The sequence below is a fragment of the Halichoeres trimaculatus genome, unplaced genomic scaffold (assembly GCF_033239565.1).
Source record: "Halichoeres trimaculatus isolate MK-OKI-2021-1 unplaced genomic scaffold, fHalTri1.1 fHalTri1_scaffold_13, whole genome shotgun sequence".
NCBI classification, from domain to species: domain Eukaryota; kingdom Metazoa; phylum Chordata; class Actinopteri; order Labriformes; family Labridae; genus Halichoeres; species Halichoeres trimaculatus.
In genome coordinates this window covers 8,808,580-8,831,136 of record NW_027437191.1, presented here as the reverse complement: position 1 = coordinate 8,831,136, position 22,557 = coordinate 8,808,580, and the positions used below count along the sequence as shown (strand labels likewise).

At 41.8% G+C, this 22,557-nt stretch overlaps 1 protein-coding gene across 14 annotated transcripts in view; it reads right to left on the bottom strand.

The window, feature by feature from the left end:
- nrxn3b (neurexin 3b) overlaps positions 1-22,557 on the bottom strand; it is a 436,915-nt gene that overhangs the window by 26,418 nt on the left and 387,940 nt on the right. For all 14 annotated transcript variants that reach the window (XR_012599431.1, XR_012599430.1, XM_074684952.1 and 11 more), the window contains one exon: positions 21,128-21,438. Coding sequence is in view for 12 of the 14 variants with exons in the window: in XM_074684952.1 (XP_074541053.1) it covers positions 21,128-21,438 (311 nt within the window). In the remaining 2 variants the exon portion in view is untranslated. The remainder of the gene's footprint in view (positions 1-21,127; positions 21,439-22,557) is intronic.

Sequence of the window (22,557 nt, the reverse complement as noted above, 5' to 3'; positions counted from 1 at the left end):
TTTTATAATCTTTGATTTAACTCAGTTTCCACAGATTCTTTAAATTTGAACAAAAAAGGGTTGGCGAGCATAAATAAAAAAAAGAAAAAAGAAAAAAGAAACACCTGTAGACTTGTACTTCTGCGTTTTGACAGCACTAAATCTGGAAGAGTGGAGTGGGTACTTCATGGCAATGTAGTTATATTAATTTAACACATATCAATTTGACACACTGACACAGGAATTAAAAACCCGTGTGGTACCAGGGCACTTAAAGCTCATTCAGGTGTCGCTTTACCAAGCAATTTTCCCATTTAGAGTTTATGGTTTTATTGCAGAAAGAAGGTCACCAGGTGGGCCTTTCTGTGTGGAGTTTGCATGTTCTCTCTGGGTACTCCAGCTTCCTACCACATTCCAAAAACATGCTAACCAGGTTAATTGAGCTCTCTAAATTGTCTGTAGGTGTGAGTGTGAGCGTAAAAGGTTGTCTGCCTATGTGCCAGCGTCCAGGGTGTACCCCGCTTCTCGCCCAATGACAGATGGGATAGGCTTCAGCCACCTGCGACCCTCAACAGGATGAGCGGTTCAGAAAATGAGTGAAATGAATGAATGAGAGTTTACGGTATGTGTAATCTGTTACACTAAAAAAGGCTCAAAACATCAAAACTTGCTCTGTTACTTGGAAACTCTGAAATTTGCAGAATCAACCAATGCTGCAAGCCACTGAACGGGAAGTTACACAGACGAGATCTGCAGATTTATAAATAAGATGTGAGAAAAGATCATCCCCATGTGGACTGACACTGCTCTGACTTTCTAAAGAAGGTTCATGGTACTTTAGTCGATAAAAAAAGGTAAGACGGCACAGGCCCTCACCCTTTGGTAAGGCTCATTAAAAATGTTCATACCCTCCGTGCTCTCTCGACATGTTGGCTCACTGAAGCCGCAGCATTGCAGTGCAGAGGTCCTGCAATGAAAGTAACCATTAAGGACTTCATCTGTGAGCCTATCCACATGAAGGAGGAGGAAGAGGACTGGCTGCCTAACCTTGTGCATCGTAAAGGTTGCATTTAAATGGTGGAAGGACACCCTCACAGTCAATGTATTCACTCTCCACTTGATTGAAAATCATCTGTGCCTCCGTGTAAGAGACCCTCTCATCCCGGCGACTTTGATTCCACTCGCAGAAATTGAAGAGGGCTTTTGAAGTGTGGTGTTTGACATTTGTAGATCCACTAGATGTGCTGCCTGATTCATTTATAAACACACGATGTATCTCCGACATGCACAATGGTTCAAGCTGAAGAGCTCCTCATCAAGGGCTTATGGCTGCCATTTTTCCGCATTTGGGCTAATGCAGAACCGATGAACTGACACACGGGGCTCACAGACTCCTCTCAGCCGACCAGAGACGTCGATAATAACATATAGCATGAGGCTGGATGCTGTAAATGCAGAGAGAGCTCACGGAGCGGAAATGGCACAGGCTGCATGTGTGCAGTGATGGGAGTATGGCAGAATGATGCGGTTGGCCAGCAGGACTACAAAAACTGATTTTACAGCTGGGGAAATCCAATTCTCAGTCTAAATCTCCATAACACAGAGTGGGATATATTTTGGCAGCAAAGTGATTTCTTTATGGTGCAATTATTCTCAATAACTCATCGTTTTCAGATGTTTTGGGCTGATGGATTTACAGGCTGGTGTGTTCAAAGATTTAATAATTGCATGCATGTTTTCTACTTTCTGTCTCTTTCCAATCTTTTCAGGACATAAAAATTCACACCCTCCGAGCATCACGCCCGATTATCCTCACACACGCCTGCAAGTGTCGCTCAAATTCTTAACTCCATAAACAAACATTAAGCTAGCAGAGAGCAATCAATAGGCAGACTTCATTAAAACAGCATTTAGCTCTGACCACTTCAGCACATCAACTAAAAGGATCACACCAAGGAATCGATAAAGATAGACAGCCTCCTTCTGAGACCAGCCTCAAATACGCAGCTCTTAGTTTCACAGCTGACGGCACAGACGCAGACAAAACGGAGAATGTGCAAAGACGTCTGGACAAAGCTTCTGTGGTGTTTAATCAGGAAGTCTGGACTGACGACTGTGAATCAGCCAGCAGCAATGCAGAGACCATTAACAGGTCGGGCTGCAATTACCTCCGCAGCTGAATGGAGTGCATGCTACATCACCACTCAGGCCTGACCTCTGAGCCCACAAAGAGGCTGAGAGATTGATTAACAATAAACCTGCAGCCCTGGAAACGACACTTTTTTTTATTCAAAACTTTTAAACACAGCAGGAAAAGAAACCCTGCACGTCAGGTAGAGACTCGTTATTCAAGCTACGACTCATGTGGTTTCAAAAATGATGTAACAGCACTTAATGACAGAATATAAGGCGAGGACATTTTGAAACTCCACTTTTGCTGTAATTGTTTTTCATGTCTGTATCGACACTGCAACTCCAGCTCTTTTTTAACACCAGCAAAAGGTGTGTTACCTCTGCTCTACTGTTTGTGTCGAGGACTGAAAATGCTGTTCTGCTAATGTGCTGCTATTCCTACTGGGATAGCACAGACACTGAGTTAGAAAATCACCTCTGTATTTCTAGCCTTTAGCTCGAACAGCCCAAGGAGGAAAACAGAGTATGTGGAAATTTATATTACCAGGATTTACCTTTTGCACATTTGGATCTTAATGAGGTTTTAAGTTGGGGGAGTGTGACAAAAAGAACTTTGAAAAAGTAATTTATCGAAAACAGCAAGTAAATTCAAATAGGCTGTTTATCAGCTGATCAAAACAACAAAAAATCTCCAAACCAGAACAAAAGTTTTCCTCAGCAGGACTCAGTAATGAGTAGCTCCACTGTTCTTGTTAATCACCTCAGAAATTCATTTGGGCATGCTTGATGTGAGTGTTTCCAGGAAGCTTTTGAGAGCATTGCTCCAAGTGGTGAAGATGGCTTCACAAAGGGCATCAACTGTCTGAAACTGATGGCCGTTTTTATAAACTTCCCTCCTCATCCATCCCCAAATGTTCTCTGTTGGATTTATATCAGGGGAACATGTGGGATGGTCCAAAAGAGTCATGTTAGCTGCCGTTTGACCACCCTGCACCACCTGAAGCTCCAGTGTTCACTGAATGAAAAAGACCCAGATCATGATGGACCCCCTCCACTGTGCCGGGCAGAAAACATCTCAGGTGGGATCTCCTCGTCGTGTCAGTAACGTTGAAGCCATCTGGATCGTCAAGGTTACATTTTTTCTCATCAGAGAATAAAAACTAAAACTATCCTCCACCTTTCAATGTCCCATGTTTGATGCTCCCTGGCAAAGTCTAAACAGGCAGTTTTGTGGAGTTGAAGGAGACGAGGTCTTTGAATTTTTTGTTTCTGAAACCCTTTTCCCGCAGATGCCATCTGATGGTTACTGTGCTGCAGTCGACACCAGTAAGGGCCTTAATTTGGGTCAAGGGCCGCCCTGTGTCTTGATGGACAGCCAATCAGATCCTCTGGCTCAGTGCAGGTGTAATTTTTTTGGGTCTACCACTTGACTTTTTTGTTCCATAATGCTCAGGGTCTTTCAGAAAATGTAGAATGACTGTCTTACTGTGTCCAACCTCAGCAGCGATGGCACGCTGCTAGAGGCCTTGCTTGACGATCTGACCACATTCAAGAAGAGACAGCTTCTTAGCTTTACCCATCAGGAGGGTATGACCGTGTGAATGCCTGACAGGAAATGAATATTTTGAGCAGATTTTGGCTTTAATATCCTGTGGTCCTAAACATTTGATCAGGTGATAAACAACCTATTTCAGTTTTTTATTAATTACATGTTCCAAATGTTATTTGTCACACTCCCACTTCTTGTTTTTGCATATTATAGCTCTACTTAAAACCTCATCAAGGTCCAAATGTGCAAAATGCATATTCTAGCAATTTTTCAACTGGTCTTAAGATTTTGATCAGGTCTGCATCAACAGAATATAGCACCAGAAAAGAAAATGTAAGGACTTTAAAACATCAGATTAGCTGAAATTGAACCTTAAGAGGTCATTTGTTTCACAGAGAGAGGTCTGCTAGTTCTGGCGCTTTAAACTTATGTTGTATTAACTTTACAAATGAATGTTGACAGAGCTCGTACAGAAAGGAGAAACAATCAAAGAGACCACTAACTCTTTCAGTGTACACATTAATCCTAACGGCGTGTTAAGTTTTTTGCCTAATTTGATAGGACAGAATGAGAGAGACACAAAATAAGGAAAGGAGAGGTCGATCCCTTGACCAGTGCGACTTAGATAAGTCTCTATAAATGGGGTGCCTGTCCTTACAACAGAGCTAAAGCAGTGATATAATCTTAAACTTTTCTAATTCAATAATGTTTTAGGACATAAAAGCAGATGTCTCATTGAAAACCAGGTGACAAATCTTTACACTTCCAGCCCTGCCCCCCTTTAGCCGTATTAGTAGCAGCAGTAGTAGCACTGCAGGCTGCCACGCTCCGCTACATCGAGCAGATAAATGCACCCGGTGTCTGACAGATTCCTTCCACAGCCAAATAAAATCCACTATTCAATACAGCCGTGCCACACTTTTCACACTTTTCAGGTTTTCGAGCAAAGCAGTCAGCCTGGCTCCAACACGGAGCAGAGAAAACAATGAAAAACCAAAGATACGATGTGCTTCCTTTCCAGTGCTTGTTCCCTGATTTCAGATTATTTTCATTAATTTCTGTGCCTGGCTGCTGAGGCATGTCTAATTATGAGCCTGCAGGAGAGAAAGTGCATTCACACCATCTTTTTACGCCTATGACTAATAATAAACCTGACTGAACTCAGAGGATCTGCCTGCTAAAACATGAGTATTTTCCATAAAAAGCATATGGCTGGACTCAGAAGTGCTGCACAACAAACCACAGCAGATTGTGCTGAAAACCTTAAAGGCTATATTACCCACAACCCACTTCTGAGCATCAGATAGAGTCAGTGCAGAATCCAATACTCAAAGCTGTTACTTCATTGATGAAAACTGACATCTGGTGAGCTCATTTCAGACTGTTTCAATTCAATGTGACCAACTAATGACCTAAAAGAAAGGATTTAAATATGTGTTGGCAGTTATCATCTAAGGGTCATAGTAATCACACGGGGTACGTTTCAACTCGGGATGAAACTCATCAAACACATGGACGGGAGCAGGAGCAGCTGCTGCAGCTGCGGCTGTGGATGCAGTTGAATATTCTGCTGAGCGTGATGGTGATTTGATGGGGCACATCAAAGCAGCCGCTTGTGCTCGGCAGGGGGAAAAGAAAGACATAATGTACTCGTCCACTGTCTGTAGTTTTCCCCTGGGTCAGTAGAGGCAGTGTAAAGGCTAAAAAGCAGCCGCGGCCCCCGGGTTACAAACATGACATGAAATATGAGCGCCAACAGTGCTGTATCTTGTAGAGGCGAGGGGAGAAAATAAGCACACATGTTTAAGTACAACACACTGAGTCATAGCATCAGGGAGGGCGGGGGCTGAGGTTTGCTCCTGAACGCAACACGCTCTTATCATAACAAATGACCTTCATGTGTTTTTGTGCCTGGATGGTGGAGGAAGGTCTGAGAAATGAAGCTTTTGGAGAGTAAGAGGAGGGACACTGTGTCATAGATCTCTGCTCTCAAACCCAATATGGTTTATTTACAATTCAAAAGTGCCCAATGGCGAGAGCTTTTTTTTTTATTTTTTATTTTTTGCACTGAAGGGAACAAACCCTAAACAAATCAATTTTCCTCCAGCGCCTCATCCTGGCAGACAGTTGCCATGGATATCCAATGTGGTTGCAAGTGCAGAGATCAAAGTGGGGACACCAAGGCAAGGACAAATCAAAAATGCATAATTCAAAGCAACTTCGTCATACCTGTCTTACCGGGAACGTAGCTACATATTTTTCACACACGTTAGATTGGGATACACACCACAGACTATTTTTCAGCTTGAGAAATGTCTCAGCGACAGACATCAGAGGTCAGGCTGGCTCCCACTCCCATCTCCTCTTTCTTGCTATCTCACTAATTCCCATCCCTCCACTCCACCAGCCCTTGAACCAAAATAAGATAGTCATCTCAGCGGCGGAAGCTTCGCCTTTCTATTGACGGCTGTCTGATGTGCGTGTTATCATGTCCGATCTGGGCTTTGACAGGCCGACAAGGAAGAGGCTTGTATTACAAGGGGAATCAATGGTGCTAGGCCATATCCCTATCAATAGGCTGCCACAACTCTTTTTGCTCATACTCCTCACTCTGTGACAGATAAGATGCTTTATCTGAAAAAAGAGAAGAGGAATAAGATGGAAACAGCAGCACAGAGGTAGATCTAAAAGAACACACTATTGTGTTTCTAGTAAAGAATGTTTAATCTTCATTAATAAGAGTTTTGTTAAAAGATTAAAGCAAACACTGGGAGGGCAAAAAGGCTAGAAGCCCCCGTGTCAACCTTCTTCTTCAACACCCAGGATAGAACATAATGAAATGAGCTCCAGAATCAACTTGTAAGGCCAAAGCCACTTGCTAAATGATTTCCTAGATCAAATATTGATATTTCAAAATGAGCACCCTCGGTGGGCCTCTCTTAGCTGCCTCCTGTAGTCAGCACAATTTTTTCAGGTATTTTTTTCATAAAGAAATGGAATAAGGGTGGGTGAGGGGAGCAGCAGGGGAAACAGCTGGGAAGGTAAAAAGGAAAAAAAAAAAGCGTTTAATTTGTTCACCATCAACATGCTGTGTTGGTTTCAGCAGAATGGGTTATGAGCCGAGTATTTCTCTTTTTCTCAAGGACCTGCCTTTGTACACAGAGCAGTGAGGGTTGCTGGCTCACAGCAAACTCTAATTGCCCTGAGGCCATAGGCAGCCACTTTCAAACAGGGTCATTCATCTTCCCATGGAAAAGGAAATGGTCTTTGGCCCTGATCCTTAATCACCCCCCTGCCGCAGTGTACAAGGTCATCAGGGAAGCCCTGTGACAAACACACTCGCACACACAAACAAGTGCTGCACGGGAACACGCAGACAGACAGCAGCAAGGGTGAAAGATTGAAGGGGCTGCAGATAGCAGGGGACATGATGAGAGACAGGTGGAGAGGTACATGTGAGGTAAGCAGATGAGAAATGGACGGAAATGTGTCCTCTCTTTGCAAGTCAGCGCCATCCTCAAGTGAAATTGGAGCAGCGATTACAGCTCAGAGTTACGGTTTGTGTTGCCGTTTGTGGTTCCTCTCCCTTCAAAGAGGAAGGGAGGAATTCATGTGGATGTGGTGGTGAGCTGCGCTGAAAGCCATGACCAAAGGAGCGGCAGAGAGAAGATGAGAGCGTGTGGGGGGGTAATAGGAGGAAAGGGGGAGTCAGGACAGGAATGGAAGGAGCTCCACTTTACTGCAGATCACAAGACATTGGAAAAAAAAATAAGGTAAGGTAAGGTAAGGTTTCATGAAGCAAGACTTCAAGTCAAAGAGTGACTTTTGTGAGCGAATCAAGATTAAGTCTAAGAAGTGTCTCAAAGCAGGATCAAAGCTATTTTCATCTTACATCAGATATAAGCAGGGTCTCTTAAAACGAGTTGCTGCTAGAAACTGTTTTGATTCTCATTTAACATTCACAATTAATCTGTCCTCAGGGAAATTATTTTTGCAGCTGTTGCAGCATAAAAGGATGGAGTGAAAACATTAAGATAAAGGCAGGTTCAAATGTAAAAAGTATAAAAAAGTGAAGAAACACACATTTGAGCGCCTAAAACTGACTTGAATTAAGAAGACATGATTAGAACAACTCTATAAAAGAAAATGTACTCATAGCTTTGTAAGCAGTGATTTAAATATATTTCTACAATTATTTTGCAGTTGAAGCGCTCCTCTTTGCCTGCTGTGTGTGTCTTTCTGCTCAGCCCTCCATCACAGCCTCACTCTGTGATCTGAATCACAGATTGGGAAATTTTGTGGAGTCTTTTGGTAGCTCATAAAGATGAGGGTGTTGAAAGAGAATAAAGTCAACTGGTTCCCGAGTATTTGTCTGACCTGACTTGCAGACTGTTATCTGTGAGCGAAAACCACAGAAGCAAATCCTGAACAAATGTGAGAAAATATAGACAGGATACTCCTCTTGATTACGAAAATGTGTAATAGAGATCAAGATGTTATTCCAGGACTACAAAACAAAATTATGAGAATCCTATTTGTACCTGTTTACTTTAAAAGTAAGGTTTGGGTCTTTGTTCAAAGACTATCTCTGGACAAGTACAGCATCCAAGTTAAACGTCAAATATAACAACTTTGTGTATCATTTAGATTATAGTTGATTAGTAGTTTGACTTGAGTGAATAATAGTTGTATTGGGCTAATATCAGAAAAATTAGAGTTTGCTCATGGAGGCTGAGGACCAGTTTAATAAACACAACGACCAAGGGTTGAATGCAATTGAAATATTTTATATAATGGAGAAGGTGAGTAATTATTTTCATATATAAACAAGGTGATCGTGACCAAATTGACATCAGGAAATCATGAAATGACAGGAAAACAAATTGAATTAACCAAACAAATCCCAGAGTTCACGTTGTTGTGGATCCATGGAAAAAGGGAGTGAGTCTCAGGCTTTATGAATCAGTGTGGATGTATGAGTTTTTTTGCTTTAGAAATCAGTTTGAGTGAAAAGTCTTTTGCTGCAGAAATCAGTTTGAGTGTGTGATATGATTAAAATCCTTGCGGAGGTTCTGAGTGTGAAACAAGTGTATAATGTTCAACCAGTCAGATCAAAATCCGCGACCGACCTCGCGACTTCTGCAGCCCATCCCAGCGCTTACCTCAAGCCTCACCGACAGACTGTTCAGCCATGTTTAAAATCCTGTGCCCAGTATGTCACGTGAGCTCCCTGAACTACTGTGAGACGGCGCTGAAACCTCGCAAGAACCCAGAGCACACAGCTGAAACCCTCTTCACAGAACTATCTGCTTACAGGGGTTACATTAGGTACACAACCTGGTTAAGGTTTTGGTGCCCAGGAGTACATTTTTTATTGCTGTGGTGTAACAGAGTTATCGTTATGCTACTGTGTGTAATTTCTATGTTGTGGTGTCATGAAAGCTGTGTTGAGATTCTCTGTTCTGGCCTCTAAAGTGCTGCCATAAAACTCAGTCTCTACATCAATAGTTTGATCTATTTATTCAATATTGTTTCTTCTTCGGTTACAACATTAGGTTTCATGTATGCTGCTTTGTGACTTTAAACTCTTTATTTTCTTTCAACTCGGTCTTTGTTCGATCTTGTTGTTGTGTTGGTTACATGTTTAAAACTGTTGATACAAAGTCATGTATTTGAAAGTTTACCAAACCTTAAATTGAAAACACAGAAAGAGATTTTGAGATAATTTGGGACGAAATAATTTTTCTTCATCTTTTAATCAAAATTTCTTTGAATCAGTTTTGCTTATTTTTACCTCCACTACAAGGAACGTGCCTATGTTCCCACAGCTCTACATCCCATCGTTTCTATGTTTTTTCCCCCCAAAAAATCTGGTTTATTTGTCCGATTTAAGGAAATGAAAACGGGCTTCCGGTAAGCTTTGCCACAGCTGTAACTCTTCTTTATCAGCCAGTTAAATTTTTTCTTGAAATGATTTTGACAGTGACGATTTATGGGCTGTGTGAGAACATAAGACCTCTACGAACAGGGCTGACCTCAAAGCCCCATAACAAACAAACATACAATACAAAAAACAAACTGTTTTTGTTATTCAAGTGCAGAATTGGGTCGCATAGATCAAAATGTCATTTTTTGGCTCAATCAAAGAAGGCATGTGTGCGCCATTGTTCTTAGGAGTTCCCTCCTTATTATTATGAATACACCCTCTGACCTCTCTAATTGCAACATTACAATCAATAAGTAAGACAATATCTCTAATTTGAAAAGCTCATTGGCTTTCTATCGAAAACGTGTGAAGTCTCAAACAAGCAGATGAAATTGGACCCTACATTCTCTCCTTGTGGACCACATTTTGATCTCCCTCTTCAATCCATTTCAATATTGCTGTACTTCTCTCAGTCGAAGGCTATTATGACTTCAAGGCTTTAATACCAAATCGATGTAGGCGTTGTGTAAATGGCTGGGGCTGGCGGCTTCACATCTCCCAAATTAGCCAAAGGTCCCATTAGGCCTCAGCTCCTAATGAGCACAAACCAAATTAAGCATTCAATTTAGTCTCTTTTTAGAGATGAAAGTTGAATAGTAATCACAAACCAATAGAGAAATTGTTGGAGTCTATTCTGCATCTCGGGCTCTCCCGCAGTACGACTACCCAAGCATGCAGTCGCACACATTCAAGGAAGTACTCCTCAGCCAGTTAAGGCAACAGGTTTCATTGTAGTTTGCAGCATCTCTCTGTGGACACAGATGAGAAACATTACTGGGCCTTGCTAACAGCTCAGCTGAGCAATGAAACAGAACACATTATAGCTGGGGAACATCAAAGGCTGTGTCTGTGTGATACATATTTAATTAAATCCTATTGACTCCAGCAGGCACATGGTGCGTTCTGTGCACACCGAGATGGTTACGAATATATGGATCTGTGCATAGTCTCAAAAGAACATAGTCTCTCTGTTTTTCCCCTCATATACAGCATACATTCAAGATAGTGCTGCAAAGGCAGGAAACATATGTATTCAGAGTACAGCCGTGTGCAGAGTTTGAGACTGCTACTGAGGAATGCTGAAAGGTTGCTGAAAGTCCACACCTGAAGATTTGACCAATCAGCACATAGAGCACACAGGTCACAGAGAGCTACCTGGTAGCTCTGTTTGTCTTCACTACATCATCTCTGCGACATGTTAAACTCGACACTTTGGCAGCAGTCAGCTGTTCAACATGAGTCTGAGTCTGTTGATGGCTTTTGCCAGAAGTTTTCCTCGCTACTTATTCATAATGGGTTAATTTTGGCCCAGCCAAACACCACAGGATCTCACTTAATGTTTGAAAAGAGGTTTGGAAAGATCTTAACACAGAATAACAAACACAAATCACAACGTTTACTAAAACTGCCAAACTGGGACCTTTTAAAGGGTTAAGCTAGTTTGATTCATAGTATAATATTTTCTAATTTCTCATAACATTTTAAAGACAGCAAAATAATTGGTTATTATTTCAAAGGTGCAACCAAAGATTTTCTTTCAGAAAAAACAACAACAACAACAGTGGGTAACATCTGAGCCAAAAAGACTGTGACAGTGGGGGAGTGAATGAGTTTTGTCACACTGATTAAATTTGTATTTTGGAAAAGTTATCTATTTAAAGACTGAATACAGAATTTATTAATCTAGTGACGTTCAGTCTTGTATTTCACAAAGATTTATGTTTCCAGCTCTTAACGTCTTGGAAAACCCTGCTAGGTTGTATCTCTGGGCAATGTAAACTTTATGTTAAAGGCATTGTGAGGGCTATCTGGAAAAAGCTACCATTTTTCCAGGATAAACACTCCATTTCCCACAGGCACTTGTGACAACATTGTGAAGATGTGACTCTAACCAAGACATCTTTGTTGAAGATAACTTTTGACAGGATACAAAGCCACAACCTAATTCATTTCTTTGCAGTTACAAACACAGTGCTATTGTGCAATAGTGCTATTGTTTGAAACTTTACAAAAAGCACCCTTTGTAAACTCAGTTTAAAGCTTAGCTACTCACAGACAGGTGCTCTGAGACATGTCTGAAACATGTCAAGTCAGTCAATCCTGATTATGTCCTGCCAGAGCTCGTCTACCAACTCCGACCTCACCAAGCAGAGCTAACGTAACCTCACTCTTCATTTTATTGATAGACTTTCAAGTTTGAACAGACCACTGCAGAATAACTGCTGACTCTGGGTTTAAATGGACATTATTACAAACAGTTTTGCTCTTTAGCTCGTGCTCTATCACTCTTCTGATTAGCTTTCTTTTGCTCTTGTGTTTTTTTTTTCTTTTAAACAGCTTCAGTGTCCACCATCTCCTAAAAATTAATCTAATGTCTATGTTTTTTTCATGATGACTTAAAAAAGTTCTCACAGGGACTTCTAAATAAACATCCTGAGTGTTCACTGACCATGAATACAAAAAATGAAAGCTCCCCCTACTGACTAGATGCTGTACTATAATAATAATAAATAATAATAATAATAAAAATATATTTCTATTCTTATATATATATATATATATATATATATATATATATATATATATATATATATATATATATATATATATATATATATATATATATATATATATATGTATATATATATATATATATATATATATATATATATATATATATATATATATATATATATATATATATATATTTTTTTTTTGGGGGGGGGGGGGTTATAGGTGTTTTTAAGAGTTAATATGGCCTGCAGGTATACAGATATTATATTATGTGTTTTTGATTGTAGAGTTTCATACATGTTATTTATGTCCATATATTGATCTCAGGGAGGCTTTACATGGAAACAGCCTCAGGCAGCCTAATGAGGACAACATACCTGAGGACGTTTGGTGATTTAAACATGGTGCACAAGAGCCGAGTCATGTGACCGTTTTTTCATCTTCTCTTTTACTAAAAAGATGATAATTTTTTGAAGTCTGTGATGAAGTTACTTGAAAAGAGCTGTAAAAAAAGTGCTGGCAATAGAAGTAAAACTTTAATAATAGTTTTCTCCCAGAACTGTTGTGCTGGAAAAAAAGCTAATTAAACACCAGCAAGAGTGTGGGATCTCACAGCAATCTCACAGCTTTTTAAACTGGCTTGGCAAAGGATTAAATACCGACTGTTCCCCTTAGATTATCCATGCAAGTCGACTGGCATGTGCTCAGGGATAGATGACATCTGTATGGAAAGTGAAAGAGTCTGGATTTGAGATGTAACGCCTTGAACACCATCTGGGAAGTCGCTTCCTTTTTTTGGGTTTAAACCTCAATTATTCAGTCTGACTCAAAGCAGAGAGGCTGCATTTCAATTCTCCAAAGTGATCTGTGTAATTGCATTTTGTAGGGATGGATTCTGTCTTTCTGAGCACTATCACTGCCATTGAGCTGGTAACAGTTAACTTTTTTCTAGTTCAGTCATAAGTTTGAGTTATAAGTCCGGCTTGTGTATCGCTCTTTAACCAGTCAGCCATCTCTGGCGGCTTCGCAGCAGGAGGTCCGGCCTGTGAGCGTGTGCTGATGTCCTGCCGACCAGCTCTGAAACAAACTGCTGCACAGTGTGTGCGTGTGTGTTTCCCTGTTTGTGTAACTGATGTGTGTTGTTTGCTCGCCCCGTGGTGTGTGGGTGCCCCGTCGTGACAGTAGAGGCTGACAAGACAGCAGGTTTACACAAACACACACACATTCTCTCACACACACACAAGCTATCCTGGAGGATCTATATAAACTGTGTTGTGAGGCATGGGGGACATCCATTACAAAAACCCCTGTGGTTCAAAACCCCTGGAGCCGGCTGCTGGTTCTCACACACTGAGAGACAAACTGCCCTGAACGCACCAACACACACAAGCAGACACACACACAAAGAAGCAAACACATGACCTACAGACATGAAATTTGAACATCTACAAACCTGTTCACACTGAGAAGTCTAATGGAAATACCTTCTTGTACGTTTTCTCCTGCACACCAAGTGGTGTGAAAAATTCATGGAGACAGGCACAAAGTTGCAAACACACTCAGACAACAGAGGAGACAGACAATCCATGACAGTCCTGGAATGAGTTTGTCATGTCGACGGTGGTGGGGGGGACCAGACGCTATAAACCCTCTGATATTGTTCTTCTGTTTTCTGACAATGTGAGTGGATGCAGCTGCAATCCAGCTGACAGCTCTTTATGTGTGTGTGTGTGTGTGTGTGTGTGTGTGTGTGTGTGTGTGTGTGTGTGCACAAAAAATATGTCAGTAACGTTATTCTAATTTAGCTCTGCGTGAACGCAGACGTGTGAGACAATGATTAAGAGGTCCCCAAACAAAGTGTGTGTGTGAGTGTGTGAGTCCGTTTAATGAGCCACACACAGAAGCCGGCTCCTCATCAGTCGCTGTCTTCTAATTGGACCAACAGAGCAAATAGCAGACCCCCAGCATTCATCTCCCAGAATTCATTGGGAGGAGCACTGTCTTGCAGGGGATTAAAGCTGGGTATTGACAAAAAAATGAAAGAGAGGAAGGCATTAAAAGAGGAATAAAAGAAGAATACAGAGGTATTCCTGCAAACTAGTTTGACCTTTACACAATTACCGGCAGGTCTGAGCGGCTGCTGCGGGGAAGGTGATCACAGAGACTGACTAACTGAAAAGAAAAGACGACTGACAGCAGGTGGAGAAGAAGAGCGGAGCTGCCTACAGTCACAGGCACACACCTGTACGCACACACACCAGAGCAGATGAACACACTCATCAAACATCATCTGGCAGACTACCACGTGGAGGCACGCAGCAGGCTGCTCAGCGCCTTCCTCACCGCCTCTTGAAGAGAGAATAAATCAGTGATTATCATATATCCCCAGGCGTTAAGCAACATCCTTGATGTGCTTTAGATAGGCGCCGTAAAAGAAGCGAGTCGAGGAAAAACAGTGAGGAGAAAATGGAGGGCGAGCGCGAATCTCTGGAGCTTAGTGTGCAAAATCTTATCTCACAGCTGTGTGAATTGATTTTGGTTCATGACCTTCCTGCTGCAGGTTGCCCTCTTTCTTAACTTCTCTGCAACTCTCTTCCTCAAAATGTCTTTCTAAACAGCCTGAAATCATGTGAAAATACAGAAATCATACAGGGGCAAGGAAGAATCCAGATCAATTCAACCTTCATGCAAAGCGTTTAGGAGTGTGTGAACTGGACCGTCCCACCTCTCAGCTCAGAAAAAAAAAAGACTCCAATTAAACTGCAAACAATTTACCTCTCATTTTCTCGTCTCCTCAGCACCAGGCCAGTTCAAGATGATGGACGCAAGCAATTTCTTTAACACGGCAGCCATGCAAATCACTTTCAGCGTCTCTCCCTCAGCGTTTTCCCCCCACGGTACTCTAGATTGCAGACTCCTTTCCTAATTGTTCCCAAACATCTCAGGCCAGCAGTGCGAGCTAATTGAGAACTAGAGACGTTGATCTCCCATGATAGAGAGCCTCACATAAACGAGTGTTCCCGAGACGACTATCCACATCAAACCAGCAGGCGTAAAATACGATCTTTGGTTCAGCCACAATTCTTCAACACTGGAGAGATTAGGTGGCAACTTATCAAGCTCTACCTGCTTTAGCTTTTGAAATAAGTTCAAGCTTGTTGTAATTACTCATCAGGGGGAAACCGTGGAAACCGTGGAAACCAAACCTTTCAGGTTAGCATTTAAGGCTTAAAAAACAACCTGGATTCAAAATCAGCTGGATGAAAGAGAAAAATGTGTCTTGTGAATAGATGAAACAACACTTTTACTCAGATGTGGATTTTTTTCAAGGTTTCAAAATCAAAATGTTTTTATTTCTGTAAAAGTTAACAGCCTTTACAAGACTGCAAGCTGAAACCGAACAGAAGAATCAAGGGGCCCATCTTCATACTGTACTGCTTCTGCCTCATGACATGACCTGGGCTCATATGCATGACCAGCCATTAGTGAGGAAAACATTTGTACTAATGGCAAAAAAACATTTGATAAGTGGTATGCATGAGCAAGGTTAACAAAAAGAGCGCCAAATTTAAGGTAAGTAGGTGAGACAAGGGAGGCAAACAAAGTCTCAAACGTGCACAACTCGCTGCTGTCAGTTTTACAAGTTTGATTTGCGCTTTGCTTTTGTACGTCTGGGTCATTCCAAGATGTGTGTGGTGTGAGGTACTGGGGCAATGCTGCAGCGCTTGTTCCACAAAGCAGCTTTCATATTGCTTGTTTGTTTTTCTGGTTTTCTACTGTGTGCTTGGAGACACCACACAGATTTACTCTGTTGAAGATAGCCAAACTTTCTCTTTCTCTTTGTTTACCTGATTGACCCACTGATAACAGCTGTTCGTCCTTCTGTATTCTTGTAAGGAAATCTATATTTCTTCCTCTGAAAAATGCAGTTAGTGTAAGTTCATGCTGGACACAGAAGTTATACGCCCGGCTATGATGAGCAGACAGGCTGATGTTCAATCTCTAACCCCTTTCAACCAATCACATCTTCACTCTGTCTTATCCCTGCTGCCTCTTTGCTACCCAGCTGCTGCTGCTGTCTTAATAATTCCTCCTCCACCCCAGCCTCCTCCTAATAAGACTCTGTAAGTATCCTATTGATATGTATGCATCCTTCTAATCTGTTCATATGTATGGGGTTTGCTATGCTCTCCCTGGAAAGCTTGAGCAGGCTGCTCAGCTAACCCAGGGAGTACTCTGAAAAGCAGAGCTGTAACGCCAATTCTAACTGTATCCATTTGGCAATAAATGGTTCAATGTATGACGAGAGTGTTCCTGACTGAAATGTTTTTCTTGATCATCTCTCAGTCACACCGTTACCGCTTGCCAGGTTAATTGCTGTTTATGAGTGGTAGACATGCACACTTTAAATTTGTTTGATGGGGTTTTCCAGGAGGTTCCAGGGGATGACGCAATCTGCACCTGCGTCGCTTTCATGGTGTAATTGGTTAACCGGACGATTATTTGCAGTCGGGCCATTCCATAACAGAACGTTAGGACAAATGGTCCTGTTTGTTTAATGACTGAACATGCAAACGGGCCCTGATGTTTACGTTTTGACCGCTATCATTAACGTACATTCTATCTGTGCTTTGTTTTTTAACTTTTAAGACAACACTCCACAACTTAAGCTTAATTTTTGGAACAACTCAACCAGATTTTTAATTAAGGGTTGCATATCTTACTAAATACTTTTTAAGCTATTCTACTTTTATCTGAAACCGCTTATAAACGCTGGCGACAGAGTGCTAATGTCAAACTGCTCTTGATGAGGGAACAAGTTGCTTGATAAAAAAGCAGGTCAGGCTCTGTGTGAGGATAAAACACAGCATCAAGTAAACAGCTTTATAAGAGGACAATATTTACTCCATTATTCTTGTTCACATATTCTCACCGCTGCATAAGCTTATTTTCTTTTAGACTTTATTTACATGACGCACCGAGTCAACAAAGGACAAATGACTATTTATGAGGATGACGTGGGGAAAGTCTAGCGCTTTTGGAGAGTGACGCCTTTAGAGTATCCTCGGTGACAAAAGTGTTTACAGAAAGTCTTTAGTGTAAATAAAACAAGTGGCTATGTTCGATCTGATTGCTCAAACATTATGATGACTTGATACAGAGGTTGTGGAAGAGTTAAAAACACGCAGCCAGAGCTAACATGGTGTGCATTAGTCATATCTGCTGATTAACTCCACCACAGAGGCGTTCAGACTGCTAAATGGATGAACACTGAATGATGAGTCAGGCTCAATCTTCAAAGTTACCCAAGCACTGACGTAAAGGTCACATGTGGGCCAGCGAGTGGTTTCCAGAGTGAGCCAGCCCATTGACAAATCAAGTGTCAGGTCTAACACCATGTAATGTTCATTGAGACACCATTAACTCAAGGCTGTCTTCATTGCAGTCAAAGACGGGCCTTGACAGAAATACAGATAGCAAAATTGTCTGTTTTGTAAGTGTTTGCCGAGTGACATCTCAAAAATAATTCATCATAGATTGAAATTTTAAACGCATCCGTCCACATGCAGCTTGAAATCCAAAAAATGTCGTCCTTTTGAAGCCGTCGCTCATCTGGATCACCGGAGCTACAGAGAGGCAGAATAAGACAGTGACAGAGAGACAGAGTAAAAGAAAATGAAACGTGTCTGTCTCTGCAGTCCGTCCCAGCAGAGCTATCATTAATTAAGCGTGAGATTGGCTCTCTCCACTTCCCAGCCCTGTCTCTCATTCTGTTGATCCTGGACTGTCGAGGGATTCGTCACTTCTCACCTCTGAAAAGGAAACATCTAGTGCTGGTGAAGTGAACCAAAAAATAGACATGAGAGAAGGTTCCCAAACACACGCATTTTAGTCTACTCGTGCTCCTAAAACAGCTGCACTCCAGCTCGAGTCCAGCACCGTGTCACATACCTATAGCTCTCCCCAGCACTGCAGTACATCACTAATGATAGCTCAACTCCCACAACTCCCCTATACTACCCTGAGGGGTGGAGAAATCTGCCAAATGGTACAGGTCCTCTCCTCACCTCTCACACCACGCTTTTTGACAGCCGACGAGGGAGCGGCAAAATTAAAGGGCCCTGGCAAATGAAATTCTGTGACACGGTGGCGTGAATCAAAGCAGACGCTGCCGCCGGGGTTTTTTTCAGGGGGGAACGAATGAGAAAGGTGCTTGGAAGGCAAACAAAAGTGAAGTGAAAGTTAGTGAGGGCAAAAAGTTACAATCTCATTGTTAAGTTAGAAAAGAAGCATCCCAGGTATTGACAAAGAGGTATGGCTTCATCTTTTCACCTCGGAGTGGAAAGCACGCTGTGTAAAAGCGCTCTTAAAGCACACACAACTTTGAGACTCTCTATGATATTGATAGCCTGCGACACCAAATGCCACTTTCCCTTATGATGCCATGATTTTTTTCTATCTGATGTGACCTTGATATGTGCCAGAGATGGTGGTGTAATGTATCACAGCTCAGTCATCATCCTCCCAGATTACTGGCAGAATGGATATGGACTGCTCTGCTTTCGCTGTAGACCTTCAAGCCGCCCATATAAAGCTTGACATTTTTGTCAGCTCTGTTCAAATCACAGGGTATTTAGTGGCTTTCTAGCCGCTCTGGCTGTGGCCTCCCCCACACTTTCACTGATAGAGAAATACAAGTGTCAGCACAGACATGAAGGACCATCACCACCAAACACGCCAGGCAATCTGCCGCTCAGGTGAAGAGGCTGATAACGGTGGTCCCTGTCTGTCTGTTGTCCTGCAACAAATGTCTCCCAAACCCTGCCTGTCTCACTCCTCAGGGAGAGTTATTGCTTTAATATGAGCAGTCAGTGGTTGAATTTGTCCTCTGGGTGTCAAAGGTGTGATTACTTTCTTAGCACATCGATGAGAGTCATTGGCTTCGATCGAGAGGATATTGAAGAGAGGCCTCTGTTGGGTTGGATCAGATGAGCGACGGATAAAGACGTATGGACAGAAAACAGAAAAAACAGAGAAGAGAAAGAGAGCTGTGGCCATGCCAGCGTATGCCTCAATGAACAGCAGCACTTCAGTCCTCCACAAAAAAACAGTGACACAGTATCCCGACCTTGACTGATCAAGCAGGGGAAAAGGCAACCTGGCTACAGTCAACCCACACAAAGTCACAGAGAAGTCACCAAAATACAAACACGTGTAGGAGGCATAAGAGGACTTTTGTTTTCAACATTTCTCTCTGTCATAGTTTTAAACCTGTTTAACAAAATTATAACAATAAAAACACAAAGACTCAGATTGTGTTGCACACACATTGAAATGCCACACTATACCACGCTGGCTGGTCAGATTTGACATTTAAGGGGAAACATGTTTTTGTTCTCTTGTCAGGGTAAGAGGAGTAGATGAGTGTAACATTTCGTTGTGTGTGAGGGAAAAAAGCAGCTTCAGGAAGCTTACCCTGGCTTTAAACCTCAGACCCTTTGGTCTTACCAAAGGTTTATATTGTTGGATTTATTTGAACAGATTCTTTAGCATTAAAACGATAATTTACCCTGTTTTCCACACTAATGGAGGATTTTTCAACAATGGCTGCTAATTGCACCAACAATTGCGACTCATTTGCCAACAATCTACTCAATTTCAAGGTCTGATTCACAAAGTGTAATCCTCTACTGATATATACCCACAAACCAAGCCATAAAGTTTTTGTAGCTTTTGCATATTTTTCTGTATTTTTGCATCACCTCATGCAGCTGTGTTTACATAGAAATGTCTCCTGACCAATAGAAGTGGGTTTACATTACAAAATATGTATTTTCCTATAAAATTCATACTCAGAAGCCACAGAAGAAGCTATTGAAAGATGCTATGAGGAGGATCTGTTTTATTTGCACTCCCTCACCGCCCTGTGGCCTGGAGTCTCCGTGCACTGTTGTAAACTACTGTCTGTGAGGTGTGTGTTTGTTTTGGGATTAAATTGAGATTGGATCACAACAAATTTTCTTTGTTCAAGACAACTTTTTTACTGAATACAGCATGCAGAGGTAAGGGACTTATCAGTACAGTTACATGGTGCTATGGTTGGAAATGTGACATCAAGCCGGCTATATGTTAGCGACACTGTCAGCCCGGTGCTCCAACACATCTGTAGGCTAACCTGACAAGTAAACATTGTCAGTTCGTAAGTAGTTTAGTAGCTGTTTATATTTGGCGCAGCTGGCAGCCCAGCGCTCTAAGACATGTCTGTAATGCGTAACGTTAGTAAATCCTGGTTAGCTTCGTCCTGCCAGTCATCTACCAAGCAGAGCTAACGTAACCTCACTCTTCATTTTATTGATAGACTCTCAAGTTTGAACAGACCACTGCAGAATAACTGCTGACTGTGGGTTGGAGTGAACATTTTCACAAACAGTTTAGCCCCTGTGTCATAGAGTGATACAGCCAAGGCTAAAGGCTAATTAGCCTTTAGCTCATGCACGATCACCCTCCTGTTTATCTTTCTTCTGCTCTTCTGTCCTTTTTCTGTCTGACACTTTGGCTCCTGTGTCCATCATCAAACTTTGCCAGCCAGCATGATGTTGTCATAGAGACCTAGACGTGCCATGAATCAATCCAGTCCTGGTCGACACAAACTAAAAGCTAAGAAGTAGCAATTAAAAATAACCTGTAACCAGCAATATTGACACTGATAATCTCATTTTAAAGTGTGGATTACAATAAGGCATATATCTAGAAGGAAGACTTTTTCTAGATCACTTTCAAACCCTTCACAGCCCTTGTCAGTAAACCTTCTCTCATTCACCTGCGAACAAATGAACAGCAACCAGGGGCCAGTTTAAGGCCAAGCACCATATTTGGAGACACTTCAACATGGAGACAGCAATACTTTGGATTGATTGATTGATTTGGATTGAAATCCAGCGACCACGTAAAGAAATCAGACTCACCTGAATAGTAGGCGGAGAGCGTTGTTTGCGTGTGGTCGTGGTGGAGAGTGTGGTGGTGGTCTCAATAAAGGTGGTGGACATCTCCGGTGGCACTGAGGTGGTGGTGCGTGCTGCACCCCTGCTGGTCGGCACGTCCCCTACCAGGCGTACGCTGCCGTTCACCTTGATGTTAACGTGGCCCTCGGCGGCCATGTTGAGCACTTTGAGGCCGTTGTAGTAGAGGCCGGAGAGCTGACCCTGGTAGGGTCGCTTCCGGTCGTTTCCACCGATGGAAATAGTGGCCTGGGTGTTGAAGATTGTCAGCTGCCGGCCTGGCGCAGGAGGGGTAGGGGTTAGTGTTCATTAATTTGAATCCAAAAACTCATTAATTCAACATAAAAGCTCTTGCTTTGCCATGCACGGCCTCAAAGATGAACTACGCTTTCAGTGCCAGATGGAAGAAAAAAGCTTTAATAATGGCTTAATGTGTCTGTTACCACTATTTGTTTATTGCTTGACTTCACAAGTGTTGATGGGAGTTGAAATGGTAAAGTGTAATGGTGATGCAACATGCTTTTTTACTGTTAAAAAAGTAATTACAGTAATGTTTTTTTATGTTCCCACTTCTGTGTTTATAAAAGCCTGCTGCTTAATGCAATGTTGTCTACAGTAAAAAGGTTATTTTTCCTTTGGTGTGTGAGTGAAACACCCCAGAAATAGACGGCTAATGCTGAAAAAACAAAACAAAACAGAGACTAGCAGCTACAGCAGCATTATCAGAGGGGTGCAAAAACATGCAGGCTAGAAAAAAAATTAAACATCTCTGTTTGGAAAATTAAACATGTTCACCAGGCACTCTCAATATTCTCTGGACAAAACAATGGACTTGTGCGGTAAACGATTAATAAATATGTATACAAGCTTTGGCACATTATGACTGAGTGGGAGCAACACACTCACTGTATGTCAGCATGAATTTCATTAGGATAGGCCTAAATATCATTGTCAAAACACACGGCTCATGCATTCATAATGAAATGAAAATACACAGAACCATCACGATACAGGAATCATAATTAAAAATCTTGCTGCTATAAATTACAGATACATGAAGCACTGCAAGCTTGTTACGTTTGCGGTATTGACACAACTGGGTACATAATACATCAGACATGGAATGACAGGGACGGGACGCTGATATCACAGAAGCCAAAATGAAACAGCATGTGTGGAGTCATGCATGCAGCGGTAATGACATTTCTCAGACCTGTCAGTGTTTTAGCAGTTGTTAAAGGGACTTTATGAGCAGGTTAAGATGTTTTTTTGTGCAAATTAACTTTAAATGCAGTTTATAATGATATTATGTTGAGTAAAAAAATTTAATTCACAACAGAAAAAAAGAGGCTTTTTAGAATTCTGATTGGATAATCACTGTGAATGAAAAGCGCAGC